This window comes from Dama dama, chromosome 32 (genome assembly GCF_033118175.1).
Source record: "Dama dama isolate Ldn47 chromosome 32, ASM3311817v1, whole genome shotgun sequence".
Taxonomy (NCBI): domain Eukaryota; kingdom Metazoa; phylum Chordata; class Mammalia; order Artiodactyla; family Cervidae; genus Dama; species Dama dama.
In genome coordinates, this window is record NC_083712.1 from 39816236 (window position 1) to 39831476 (window position 15241).

General features: G+C 37.7%; 1 protein-coding gene across 2 annotated transcripts in view; it reads left to right on the forward strand.

Annotated features, from left to right (window-relative positions):
• The window catches only part of ADAM9 (ADAM metallopeptidase domain 9), an 88449-nt gene that overhangs the window by 46830 nt on the left and 26378 nt on the right, over positions 1-15241 (forward strand). For both annotated transcript variants that reach the window (XR_009691644.1, XM_061134812.1), the window contains exons 12-15: positions 345-516; positions 7223-7315; positions 8565-8760; positions 11921-12026. Coding sequence is in view for 1 of the 2 variants with exons in the window: in XM_061134812.1 (XP_060990795.1) it covers positions 345-516; positions 7223-7315; positions 8565-8760; positions 11921-12026 (567 nt within the window). In the remaining variant the exon portion in view is untranslated. The remainder of the gene's footprint in view (positions 1-344; positions 517-7222; positions 7316-8564; positions 8761-11920; positions 12027-15241) is intronic.

A 15241-nucleotide genomic window follows, 5' to 3' on the forward strand; every position in this document is an offset into this window, starting at 1 on the left:
CTTCTCATTGAGGTGGCTTCTTTTGTTGTGGAGCATGAGCTTTAAGGCCTGCGGGCTAACTGTGGCTCGTGGGCGCGGTAGTTTCGGCCTCCTGGTTCTAGAGCACAAGCTCAGTGGTTGTGGTGCACTGGCTTGGTTGCTCCACTGTATGTGGGATCTTCTCAGATCAGGGATCTAACCTGTGTCCCGTGCATCGGCAGGCAGATTCTTTACCACAGAGCCACCAGGGAAGCCCCCCTCTGCCATTTTAAATAATCACTTCCTGTTGGTTGAAGACATGACTTAAGATTTTCAAAGTGAATAATTGCTATGACTTAAGATCTTTTTCTTTGTGTTTATTACAGAGGTTCCAAAAACTTCAGCTCTTGCAGTGCAGATGACTTTGAGAAGTTAACTTTAAATAAAGGTGGAAACTGCCTTCTCAATATTCCAAAGCGTGATGAAGCCTACAGTGCTCCTTCCTGTGGTAATAGGTTGGTGGATCCCGGGGAAGAATGTGACTGTGGGACGCCAAAGGTCAGTTTAACATGTGATGTTTGCTTTGCAAAGTTACCTTGGGATTTGCAAAAAATAAAATAGCTCACTGTGCATGACTCTAGCATAGTTTGGGTAAACTCCGGGAGTTGGTGATGGACAGGGAGGCCTGGTGTGCTGCGATTCATGGGGTCACAAAGAGTCGGACACGACTGAGCGACTGAACTGAACTGAATTGAACTGAGCATAGGAGGTAAAGTAAAATTTAGTGGCAAAATGAAAATTGGTATTTTGCTTGTGGGAATATGTTCCTGGGGGGTTGATTATCCCTTCCTTCCTAGAACATAACCAATGATGTCATCTGTTCTGGTGTCCAGGAAAGTGCCATGTTTATTTTTCTATTTTTGCTACCTTCTACCTTTTCTGTTATGGTTTTTGAGTCATTTATTTATTTTAAAGAACGACTCAGTTTTTCACTTGGCTCTTGTAAGCGTTCACTGTTCTGTCACTGTCAGAAACATTGCAGAAACATTTGTTTAGTTGACCTCATTTCAATAATAAATTGAAGCCGGCCCATTCTTCAGAGTTCTTGGTTAACAGCGTTCTTGCTACTCAAGTTAGCATTTTCCCTCTGTTAACCTTCAGTTCACCTGCTGTGTCTGGCTTTCTCATACCTGTTAACCACACTTAGAGCCATAAGTCTGGATCCATCTTTATTATTAGTGTTTTGCATCTCAACCATTTTCCTGTCAAAATGGCCTACTTAACACTGTCAGACAAGGCTTAGGAGGAAAACAATTTTTAATTACATTTAAAAAATTAAAAAAAAGTTAAATTTAAATTTTAAAGGAATTGATTCAGTTGTGTGTAAACTTTACTATAGTCTCAATTTTTTCCACAAGTGGAATTTCTTTTTCCTTGCCAGATCACACAGTGCCTGGCTTTTGCCAGAAGACTTCACATTCTAGAAAGGCAGTATGTTTTTCTTTGTGTGTTCTGTTTTATTTTGGGGCCATGCTGTATGGCATGCAGGAACTTAGTTCCCTGACCAGGGATCAAACCTGGGCGCTTGGTAGTAAAAGCACTGGGTCCTAACCACTAGACTGCCAAGGAATTCCCAGGCAGTATGTATTCTATGATGAAATTGTGATGGGCCATCATTGCACTATTCCTGCACGTTAGCAACCTCTGCTTAATGTCTTACATGGTATAATCCTCTCAGTAACCCTTGGAGATTCATTATTTCTTTATACCTTCATTTTCAAATGAGGAAAATAAAGGCTGACGAGGTTATGTTTAATCTCTAAATTAATGTTACACTGTTAGGATGACTAAGCTCTTCTTTCCAGGCATTCTCCTTAATTCTTTTATATGTTTTGATTTCTCCTGTTTACTTCATTATCGAACTAACTGAAATAGTCTGTATTTGCTTCTTGAACTTTTGTACTACAAATTACTCTAGAAAAAAGTATCTCTTCCCCTTCAAATGTCACAGTTATTTTTCTTGGTATTGAAATTTCAAATAGTAAGCACAAGCTAAATTCTTTTCATACTTTTATTTCTTCCATATATTTTTTTAACCTCCTTCTGCTGTGGTAGTTATTCTTATAAGTTTAGTATGTTTCTCTATAGATTTTATTCTGTGTTTATAGACTCATGTACAGTATGTATATTTATATCATAGTTGGGTTTGTTTTAGGATTTTATTTTTTTTTACATAAATAAAATCTGACTTAGTATGTTATGTAGAATTTTTTTCTATTAATATATCCTGCAGATTTTTTTCCATGTCATTGTTATTTGGACATGATCCTTTGTTGACTAATATTTCAGTATAAGGAATATATTGTGATTTATTTTACTATACTCTCATTAAAGACAGTCACTCACTGTAGTTAGTATTTTTCTGTAGTGAACAGTATATCCTTGTATATACCCTGAGTATGTGTGTGTGTATGTTCATATATATATATACACACATACAGAAGTCTTTTTCTAAGATAATTACATAAAGGTAGAATTGTTGAATTGAAAAGCATGTGTTTTTTTATTTTATTAGAGACTATCGAGTTTCCTGGAAGAAGGGTGTGTCAGTTTGTACTTTTACCAAAAGAATGTCATGGCATTTAGTGCGCCTCCCCCTCCCCCCATAATTTTGTAACTGAGCAAGGTACAAGTTTTACTCCTGTTTCAAGATTTTCATCATATAGCCCCTCTATGTTCTATTATTTTTTTCTAGCATTTTTGTAATTTAAATTTTTTATATTAGCTCTATAATTGTGTGTGGGGGGGTGTCATGTGGAGAGTGAGCTACAAAACCATTTAAAATGGTAGTTTCACCATAAACAAAATTCCTGTATACACAGTCTATTTCCTGATCCTCTTTTCTTTTATGAAGCCATCTGTCTGTTTTACATAGTACTTTTGAAAAAAAAAATTAACAACTTTACTGAAGTATATTGAATACAAGGTTAAAAAACCCCCCAAATTTGAACTTAGATAAGAAAAGGCTTTATTCAGAAGAAAGACTGTTGTAACAGGGAGAATACGCTGATCTCAGAAATCTGGAAGTATCTCAAAATCAAACAGAAAGATTTTTCTTTTATAGGGTAGAGGTGGGGCAAACGGGGCGGGAGCCGGGGGTGGGAAATGCCCAGTGAGGTCTCATAGGAAGTTGTCCTGTGGGTCTGGTGATTTCCAGGAGAAGCTGAAGCTGATAAGGGGTGGGGATACTTGCCCTCAAGTACTTGGGGGAGGGGCACGTATCACCAAGTATCTTTTTTTTGTGCAGACAAGTAGAGTTCAAGGGTCTACAGGAAAGAAAGAAGCTTCACTAAAGTTTGGTCAAGACAAAGCTAGGGTAAGAAACAGGCAATTATGAACACTTGTCAACAATGAACTGCATCTGTTTAGAACACAGAAGTTCTTTTTTAACAATTATTATTATCATTTTTTATCTTTATTTTGATTTTCTTGTCATACTGCATGGCATGTGGAATCTCAATTTCCTGACCAGGGTTGGAACCCATGCCTCCTGTGTTGGAGTCTTACCCACTGGACCTCAAGGAAAGTCTCCCTTAAAACATTTATTATTGCTGTTATTTTTAATTTATTTATTTTTATTATTTTATTTGTTCTAATTTTTAAATTTGTAAAATTTTTTCTTTCTTTTTTTGCCACCCTGCATGGCATGTGGACTCATTGTTTCTTAACCAGGGATCAAACCCACACCCCCTGCAGTGGGAATAGAGTCTTAACCACTGGACTGCCTGGGAAGTCTCAACTAAAAGTACTAAAGCATACAAGTTAAGCTTTGATACCTGTTTTCATATGTGAAACTGTCACCACAATCAAGATAATGCACATATCATCTCAGAAAGTTCTTTGTGACGCTTGGCACCCCTTATCATTTCCCAGTCCTCCTTAGGCCCTCACTGATCTGCTCTCACTAGTGTGCATTTCCTAGGATTTAATGTAAATGGAATGACTCTTTTTTATCTAGGTTCATTCACTCAGCATAGTTATTTTGAGCTTCATCCATGTTGAATGCTGCTGTGTCAGTGGTTCATTCCTTTTCATTGTTGCTCATCATTGAGTAGTATGGAGATGCTACCTGCTGTTTATCCATCTGTTGATGGGTATTTGGGTTGTTTCTACACCAAAAGCTGCTGTGAACATTCACGGTCAAGTCTTTATATGGATTTATGTTTTCACTTCTCTTGGGTGAATACCTTGGAGTGAAGTGACTGGGACATATGGTGGGTGTATATTTGACTTTCCAAGGAACTTTCAAACTGTTTTCCAAAGTGGTTTTACCATTTCACATTCTTGTAATCATTGTACCTGAGTTCTGGTTCTTTTTAAGTCCTTTCTTCCACCTCATATGGTCATTCTTTTCAATTTTGGCTTTTCTGTTAGATGTGAAGTGGTGCCTTAATGAGGTTTTAATTTCCTTCTCCCTAATGACTAGTGATCTGAACGTGTTTTCATGTGCTTATTTGCCATCTCTATCTCTTTTTTGGTGACGTCTCTTAAACTCCTTCCTGCCTTTAAAAATTGGATTGTTTTCTCACTATTGAATTTTGAGAGTACTTCTTATGTTCTAGATAACAAATACTTTATCAGATATATGATTTGCAAGTATATTCTCCTATTCTTTTCTTTTAAGTACTTTAACAGTATCTGTTGACGAGTAGAAGTTTTATATTTTGATGAAGCCAGATTGTGTCTAATGGGTTGTGCTTTTGTTGTTGTATCTAAGAAATCTTTGCCTAATCTAAGATTGCAAATGTTTTATTCTGGAAGCTTTATCATTTTAGGTTATGTATTTATTTAGGCTTATGATCCATTTTGACATATTTTTTTTGTATGGTGCGTGGTTTTAGATAATTTTCCAAATTTTTATTATGAAATAATTGCAAACTGACAGAATGTTGCAAAAACAGTACAAAGAATCCTATGTATTTTTCACTCACTTTCCCACAAAGGGTGACAAATTATGTAGTGATAGAGCCATATCATACGAGTGATCCTGACATTGGTATGTTAACTATTAATAGTTACAGACTTTATTCAGCTTTTACCATTTTTAACCTGCAGTCATGTGTATACTTTTATGTCGTTTTTTGCCATATAGAGATTTATGTAACCACCACCTCAATTAAAATACAGAACTATTCCATCAACACAAAAGAACTCCCTCCTGCTACCTCACTGTAATCACATCCACCCTGACTCTGGCCCTTATCCCTGCCCCTGGCTTCCATCTGTGGTTTTGCCATTTCAGTAATATTTTTCACTGCAATAATAATGGAATCATACAACATATAACCTTTGGAGGCTGACTTTTCTCACTAAGCGTAATGTTTTTGAGGTCAGTTTATGTTGTTGTTTTATTACTTTTTATTGGGGAGTAACAGTCCATTGTATGGATGTTACTTCAGAGATTTGGAAAAATGTTTAGGCTGGTATTTTCACTAGCACAAAGGGCCTATCTGACGTTTGTTTAACTATTCATCCATTAAAAGATATCTAGGTTGTTTCTAGTATTTTGCTATTATGAATAAAGCTTCCATGAATTATATTCCACTCTTTATCATCAGAGAATTAAAGAAAAATATGGTCTTCATGAGTAAAGAGATGAATCTCAGCAGAGAAAGGTATAATAAAGAACCAAATGGAAATTATAAAACTTACCAAAAAGTTTAATAAGTGAGATTCATGGATATAATTAATAGCAGAGTAAGATGGCAGAAAAAGAGTCAATGAACATAAAGTGGAACAAAAGAAATAATCCACATCTAAAGGAAAAAGAGAAAAAATTAAAAAATAAATGAACAGAATATCAGGGACATGTAAGCAATATCAACTAGCCTAATGGAATTATAAGTGAAATCTCAAGAGGAGAGGGAGAAGGAGAGAAGAAAAGTATTCAAAGGAATAATGGCTGAAAATTTCCCATATTTAACAGAAAACATTGAGTTACAATTCCAAAACACTAAGTAAAGCCAAGTCAGAATCATTACAAAGATTGATCGTGGGTACATTGTAATTAAAGTGCTGAGATAAACAGAAAATAAGGGAAGAAGTCAGAAGAAAATCTGGAACAAATAGATTAATGGTGGCTGATTTTGGGGCCAGAATGCAATAGAACGGCAGATTTATGGTTCTGAAAGGAAAAAAACCCATCATCCTAGAATTCTGTAACATAGGAAAATAAATATTCTTCAATAATTGAAACTTATTTCCCCTACCTCCTTCTTGCCTCCTTGTCCTCTTCCTCCTTTCTCCTTCCTTTCACAAACAATTTAGACCTCAAGACATTAGTTTCAACATAGGAGAGAAGCTGTGTCTGGGTGGGAGGTTGGAGGGTGGGAGTACAGAGCCATGGTGGTCCAAAGTGGGTGAGAGAAGTCATGCAATATAATGTCCACATGGGTAAAAACCTACCCTGCAGAGAAATCAGACCCTGAGCATGAAGAGAAGTGCATTTATGGATGCTTCATTTCCTTTGGAAATTGGAGAAGGAACGGGCTACCCACTCCAGTATTCTGATCGGGAGAATTCCACAGACCATATAGTCCATGGGGTCACAAAGAGTCAGACACGACTGAGCGACTCAATTTCCTGTGATCATTAAACATACTGTAATAGATTGAATGTTTGTGTTCCACAAATCCATGTGTTGAAACCCTAACCCCCAAGTATATCTGTATTTGGAGAAAGGACCTCCAGGAAAGTAATTAAGATTAAATGAGGTCATAAGGGTGGGTCTTGATCTGATAGGATTAATGTTCTTATGAAAAAGAGCTTGCTTGCTCCCTTCTCTTGACACATGCTCTGAAGAAAGGCCATGTGAGCACTCAGCGAGGAGGCATCTGTCTGCAAGCCAGGATCTGTCTGCAAGTCTGTGCCAGAAACTGAATTGGCTAGGACTTTGATCTTGGGTCTCTAACCTCCAGAGCTGTGACATGATAAATTTCTTTTGTTTAAGTCATTAGTCTATGGTATCTTATTCTGGTAATCCCGGCAGACTAAGACACATACTCTCAGTCCTTTGAAATACTGTTGAGACCTAGATAATAGCTGAACAGTCGCTGATAAATCCAGAAGGATGGTAAGTGACTTGTTTCCAGAGTACCTCTTACAGCCAGGTTAGAAAGAAGCATAGGTTGAAAGGAAGAATTTTGTTAATGAGTCTTGATGGCAATAATTTCTTTCTTTATTGACAGTCTTTTTCTCTTCTCAGGAATGTGAATCGGACCCTTGCTGTGAAGGAAAGACCTGTAAACTTAAATCATTTGCTGAATGTGCATATGGTGCCTGTTGTCAAGACTGTCGGGTAGGGAATTCCTCCCTATTTGGGGGAAAAAAAAAATAGGAAAAGGAAAAATGTGCCTGTATCAAAATTGGTTTTCTCTGATCTGTAAGAGAGCACTATTTTTATTACATGACTAGATGGAAAATTTTATGATACTTGTTTGCAATTTTGTATCATCTTCTTATATGGCAAATGGTCTAGAGATTTTTTTTCCTAAGTAGAAACATTTTTTTTTCTGATTTATGAGTGACCTGTGTTTTTCATTAAAAATTCAACAATAGAAAGTTGATACTGAAAGACCCTCTGTCATTTTATCCCCTTCATTTAGCCATTGTTGATAATTTATTAGTCACTTTTTCCTATGTAAATATGAAGGGGGGTGTGTGTGTGTAAGTGGATAAACATGGGTATACATATTTTTACTATGCTCTTTTTTCAGCAATATACTATTGATTTTCTTCTATTCATTTAGTTCTTTAGGTTTATATAGTTAGTGTTCCTTTATATGGCTGTACCATAATTTATTTATCTTGTCAACTAATGATGGACATTTAGATTGCTTCCAATTTTTGCTTATAAGTAGAATTGCTGGAACAGAGTATGCATGTGAAAATTTTGACAGACATTTTTATACTGTCTACAGATGTGCCAGTCTGTATTTGCCAGTGTAATCAATGCACTGATAACTGTGCAGTGTACAGTATTGATTATACTATATGATCATTATTTTTGTTTTCTCTTACTAACATGTCTTCCTTGGTGGCTCAGACGGTAAAGTGTCTGCCTGCAATGTAGGAGACCCAGGTTCGATCCTGAAGTTGGGAAGATCCCCTGGAGAAGGAAATGGCAACCCTCTCCAGTATTCTTGCCTGGAGAATCCCATGGACAGAGGAGCCTGGCGGGCTGCAGTTCATGGGGTTACAAAGAGGCAGACACGACTGAGTGACTAACATTTTGACTTCGCTTATTAAACATTTGTTGTTAGCCAGTGTTATAATCCAGGTTAGTCTGATAGGTGTAAAGTGCTTTTATATCTTCATTTAATTTGCATTTCTTTTGGTCATCTATGATGCTCTGCTTTTTTCATTTTCCATATTTCATGACTTTTATAAATTTCCTGTTATTGGCCTTTGTTCACTGTTCTATTGGGTTATTTAATCTTCTGTTTTTGTTAGACCTTCTTATAGATATAAATACTGTGGTTTCAAATTTGGTTAATTTGTGGGAATTTTCCTGATATTCCTGTTCAATTTCAATCCTATTATCCTAGTTCCGTCCAGGAGGCACTTTGTGCCGAGGAAAAACCAACGAATGTGATGTTCCGGAGTATTGCAATGGTTCTTCTCAGTTCTGTCAGCCAGATGTTTTTATTCAGAATGGGTATCCTTGCCAGAATAACAAAGCCTATTGTTACAATGGCATGTGCCAGTATTACGATGCTCAGTGTCAAGTCATCTTTGGCTCAAGTAAGATACTTTATTTATATTGATTGCTTTGCTTTTATTTATATATTTTTTGTTTTAGTTTTTGTTAAAAATGAAAATTGAACATTATTGCTAAAATTGAAGTTCTGTTTCTTGTCTCCTATCACGTCTCCATCTTTCCTTCTCCATAGGCAGTCAAGGTCATGAATTTGATGCGTCCAAGTTCATTTGGTGATTTTTGCTTTTACTTTCTCACCGCTCTGTCCTGTGTATATTAACATTATATGTATATATACATGCACAGTATTGTATTTTAGCTTTAATAAACTCATGTAAATAGTATGGGGATATACACATGGGTCTTCTCTTTTCATTGTTCACTCAAAATGTTTTTGCATTCTGTCTATATTGCTGTATTTAGATCACAGAACATTAGAGTATTGTGTTATATAATTGGAATCCATTCTTTTCCTAGTAGTGTGTGTATATATATATATATATATATATATATATATATATATAAATTATTCATCAAGGTTTTATGAAAAAGTAAAATGTACTTCTGGGCTTCCCAGGTGGTGCTGTGGTAAAAGAACCCACCTGCAAATACGGGAGATGCAAGAGATGAGGGTTCAATCTCTCTGTCTGGAAGGTCCCCTGGAGTAGGAAATGGCAACCCATTCCAGTATTCTCTCCTGGAAAATTCCATGAACAGAAGAGCCTGGCAGGCTACAGACCATGGGGTTGCACGACTGAGCACGCACTCATCAAAGTACTCCCACTCAATAGTCCATCCCTGAAGGCCACCACTTTAACCTTTTCTTCCTCCCTTCTGGTTAATTACTTTGTTACTGCCTCTAGGTCTTTAGATAATTCCTTGGTCATGCTACTTTTTAAATTTTTCCATTCTAGGTGTTAAATGTTAATTTTTCACTGTGGAGGATAAGGATTAAATTTCTTCCCTTCTCTTATCCCTACACTTGTCAACTCTTACCCTACTCATGTTCATTTTTCATTCTCCATCTTCTTAATATGGATTAATTATAATTTTAGGTAGAGCCGTGTTGACTCTTGTAATCTTGTGATTTATAACAAACAAATAGAAAAATTGGTCTTTGTTCAGTTCCTGGCACGAACTCCTAATATCTTTGGAATTTCCCAAATAAGAGCCTTGAAAGTGTCTTTTGTTATGTCAATCAGGTGACTTTTTGGCAAACCCCTTGGTAACCTAAAGATGGGCTGGTTGCCAGAGAACAAACCCTGTGGTTAGTGGTTGGAACTTTAAGTCCCCGTACCTCTGGGGAGGGGAGAGGGACCGGAGATGGAGTTACTCTCCAGTGGCCAGTGGTTTAATCAATTTGCTCATATAATGAAGCCTCTGTAAAAACCGGAGAGGAGAGCTTGGGACTTAGTGAACTTGTGGAGAGGCAGGAAGAGAGCCTGGAACCTCCAAGCCCCTTTCTCCATACCTTGCCCTGTGCATCTCTTCCATCTGGCTGTTCCTGAATTATTGATATATTCTTTGATAATAAACCAGTAATTTAGTGAGTAAAAGTTTCTCTGAGTTCTGTGAGCTGCTCTCGCAAATTAAATCCAAGGAGGGAATCATGGAAACTTTGATCAGATAAGGACTAAGGAGAGACCCTCTCAGGAGAGACCTGCTCAGTCGTGTCCAACTCTTTGTGCCCCCATAGACTGTAGCCCACGAGGCTCCTCTGTCCATGGAATTTTCCAGGCAAGAATACTGGAGTGGGTTGCCATGCCCTTCTCCAGGGGACCTTCCCAACCCAGGGATCAAACCCAGGTCTCCCGCATTGCAGGCGGATTCTTTACCATCTGAACACCAGGGAAGCCCTCTGATATATTGGTTTGTCCAAAAAGTTAATTGGGTTTTCTCCAAGATGTTATGGAAAAACCTGAAGAAACTTTTTGGCCAAACCAATATTTTGCACTAATAGGCAGGTTTGTTGCTGTTTAGTCACCCAGTTGTGTCAGACTCTTTTGCAACCTCATGGGCGGTAGTCCAGTGGGCTTCTCTGTCCATGGGATTCTCTAGGCAAGAATACTGGGGTGGGTTGCCATTTCCTCCTCCAGGGAATCTTCTCAACCCATGGATTGAGCCCATGTCTCTGCATCTTCTGAATTGCAGGTGAATTCTTTACTGCTGAGCCACAGGGGAAGCCCTGATGAGCAGGTTATTGCAGACCAAAAAAGTAATTACAGATTGGGGGTTGTTATTAATTTAGCTGCATTTTCTTATATAAATGTGAGCATGTGTGTTTTGCTAGGGTTATTGCCATGTGACGTTTATCCTGTGCAAGTATTCTGCATCCATTTTCAGATTACTTCATCTCTGCCTCTTTTTTATTCCATCTCCTTGCAGTGCATGTCCATTTTCTTTTAAACCGAACAATATTGTACCAGGTCTGTAAGATATACACATGAATTTCCATCATTGTATGGAAAGTACTACCATTTTGGCTGCAAAATATTTCCAAATAAAATATTTTAGGAATATATATAAGTGGCAAAGTTGAGCATTAAAGGATACACATATAAAATACCAGAAAACAAGAATGGATTGATACTTTGTCAGTGTCATGGCTGTTTGTCAGTGTAATTAATACCTAAATTAAGCTTCCATATATGGTAAATTGGGCTGCCCTGGTAGCTCAGTGGTAAAGAATCCACCTGCCAATGCAGGACATGCAGGTTTGATCCCTGTGTGAAAAAATAATAGCTGGCAGTGTTTTCAACAACCCTCCCCAGCCTGATCTAACCAGGGGTGCAGTGGAGCTGTGAGAACAGTGAAAATAAGTAGACTGAAAGTGCTGCCGTACTGTGCATGGTTTTTGATTTATTTATAATTTCTTCTTCTTTAATGACACTTCTTTGAGGACTTGAGTGTTCGAGTCCATGCTAGCGTTTAAGTACCAACCAGGCTTTATCTTTACATTTTGTTGTTAGTTATAAATGTGGGAGCAAAATGTTTCACCTGTAGGTTCTGAAATCTTTTCATAGTTGTTGAGGCAGTTCATCCAGGCATATGGACTGTTACGGTGAATGCTTTTATTTCTGAATTAAATTGCCAAGTCTTAAAAACATTAAAAATTAAAAAGAAAATTTTTTTTAGTATAGTTGATTTACAATGTTGTGTTAGTTTCAGGTGTACCAAAAAAAATTTTTTTTTTTGATGTTACAGAAGCCAAGGCTGCCCCAAAAGAATGTTTCCTTGATGTGAATTCCAAAGGTGACAGATTTGGCAATTGTGGTTTCTCTGGCAATGAATACAAGAAGTGTGCCACTGGGTAAGTGGAGGCAAAAAAAATAAGCACATGAAAGAATGTGATATCAGTCATCTGTAGGAAGTTTTATAGCTCCTTGTGACTGCTTTCTCCTCTTAAATATATAACTTTTCAGACTTACAATTTTGTAAAACATGGCTTCAGAGAGACTGAATAGGAATGGTAAAATAATTCATAGCTTTTGACATTACCTGTCTAAAATGTAATGTTTTTTATAATGTCACTTTTGTTTATTCTTGTTCTATAGTAAGAACCTCAAATAAACGTTCTTCTTCTTTTTCCTTTTGTTAAAAGATTATGCTGCTAAACCCCTATATAAAGGTACCTGCAGAATTAATTCAGAACTTCATAATTTTCTTCTGGCTCTATATAATTTTTAAGTGATTAATTAGAAAACATTTTTGTTTCTATAACATTTGCACATTGTGAAAAATAATATTGCAAAGTTATAAACAAGAGAAAAGTTATCATGATCTCTCTTTCTGTATATGTCCACTAATTTTGGTGTATGTACATCTTCCTTTATTTTACTTCTGTGCACTGTACACACACACACTAATGTTAATTTTACAGATTTGGAGTTAGTCTCTAATACTGTGCTTTCCAGATACACGGATAGATAAATGTAGGTATGTAAACATATAAATCATTCTGAATGGAGCTCTTCTGGTGGATGTGAGGGCAGGAAATTCCTGCCACCTGATGTTCACCCAGAGGCTTTGACCATGAAGCCATGGGGCTCTAGAGAATAAACTCACTAGACTGTATTATACCTGTTGCAGTGCTAACATTCTGTATCAATTATTTTGTTTTTTGTGATATTCATATTTTTATTTTAAAAATGGTTGTAAAAAGCCAAAAAATTAAATACATAATGCTGTGCTTCTCTTCTACCCACTTCACCTCCTACTCTGTTAGTTAATAACCAAGCAACTGAGGTAAAACTGCTCATGAAGAAGAAATAGCAACCATGACATCCATGTTCCTAAATCTAACAGAGTATCTTTAGGTCTTCAAGCTTCTGGACCTTTCAGTAACATTCATCTATGTTGACCATTTTCTCCTTGAAGAAGCCCCTTTCCTTGGCTTTTGTGTGGAATGCTCTTCTAGTATTTTTCTCTGTTTCTGGATGCTTCTTTAATGTATTTATTTGTAGGCTCATCTTTCTCTACTGAGCCATTAAATGTTGAGAAATACTTCCACTCTACTGATCTGGCCCTCTGCCACAGGCCCTTGGCATGTGCTATTCCTTCTGCTTAGTTTGCTTCTCTGTCTCTGTCAGATCTCATTTTAACTAACTCCTCTAAGATAGAAGAATAGCAAGGAGAGATAAGAAAGCCTTCCTCAGCGATCAATGCAAAGAAATAGAGGAAAACAATAGAATGGGAAAGACTAGAGATCTCTTCAAGAAAATTACAGATACCAAGGGAACATTTCATGCAAAGATGGGCTCAATAAAGGACAGAAATGGTAGAAACTAACAGAAGCAGAAGATATTAAGAAGAGGTAGCAAGAATACACAGAAATGTACAAAAAAGATCTTCACAATCCAGATAATCACGATTGTGTGATCACTCACCTAGAGCCAGACATCCTGGAATGTGAAGTCAAGTGGGCCTTAGGAAGCATCACTACAAACAAAGCTAGTGAAGGTGATGGAATTCCAGTTCAGCTCTTTCATATCCTGAAAGATGATGCTGTGAAAGTGCTGCAGTCAGTTTGCCAGCAAATTTGGAAAACTCAGCAGTGGCCACAGGACTGGAAAAGGTCAGTGTTCATTCCAATCCCAAAGAAAGGCAATGCCAAACAATGCTCAAACTACTGCACAATTGTACTCATCTCACACGCTAGTAAAGTAATGCTTAAAATTCTCCAAGCCAGGCTTCAGCGATACGTGAACTGTGAACTTCCAGATGTTCAAGCTGGATTTAGAAAGGCAGAGGAACCAGAGATCAAATTGCCAACATCTGCTGGATCATTGAAAAAGCAAGAGAGTTCCAGAAAAACATCTATTTCTGCTTTATTGACTATTCCAAATCCTTTGACTGGGTGGATCACAATGAACTGTGGAAAATTCTGAAGGAGATGGGAATGGCAGACCACCTGACCTGCCTCTTGAGAAACCTGTATGCAGGTCAGGAAGCAACAGTTAGAACTGGACATGGAACAACAGACTGGTTCCAAATAGGACAAGGAGTACGTCAAGGCTGTATATTGTCACCCTACTTATTTAACTTATATGCAGAGTACCTCATGAGAAACGCTGGGCTGGAGGAAGTACAAGCTGGAATTAAGATTGCTGGGAGAAATATCAATAACCTCAGATATGCAGATGATACCACCCTTATGGCAGAAAGTGAGGAAGAATTAAAGAGCCTCTTAATGAAAGTGAAAAAGGAGAGTGAAAAAATTGGCTTGAAAACTCAACATTCAGAAAACTAACATCATGGCATCCAGTCCCATCACTTCATGGCAAACAGAGAAACAATGGAAACAGTGGCTGACTTTTATTTTTCTGGGCTTCACAATCACTGCAAATGGTGATTGTAGCCATGAAATTAAAAGACGCTTACTCCTTGGAAGGAAAGTTATGACCAACCTAGATAGCATATTAAAAAGCAGAGACATTACTTTGCCAGCAAAAGTCTGTCTAGTCAAGGCTATGATTTTCCCAGTGGTCATGTATGGATGTGAGAGTTGGACTATAAAGAAAGCTGAGCGCCGAAGAATTGATGCTTTTGAAGTGTGGTATTGGAGAAGACTCTTGAGAGTCCCTTGGAGTGCAAGGAGATCCAACCAGTCCATCCTAAAGGAGATCAGTCCTGGGTGTTCATTGGCAGGACTAATGCTGAAGCTGAAACTCCAATCCTTTGGCCACCTGATGTGAAGAGCTGACTCTGGAAAAGACCCTGATGCTGGGAAAGATTGAGGGCAGGAGAAAGGGATGACAGAGGATGAGATGGTTACATGGCATCACTGACTCAATGGACATGGTTTTGGGTGGACTCTGGGAGTTGGTGATGGACAGGGAGGCCTGGTTCATGGGGGCTGTGGTTCATGGGATCACAAAGAGGCAGACACAACTGAGTGACTGAGCTGAACTGAACTGAACTAAGCCGTTCTCAGCTTCCTTCACAGGATCAGATGTCCCTCTTACAGAATTGCTTAATGCCATGTGCTTTAAAAAAAATATTAGTCAATTTATGTTGTTCTAATTC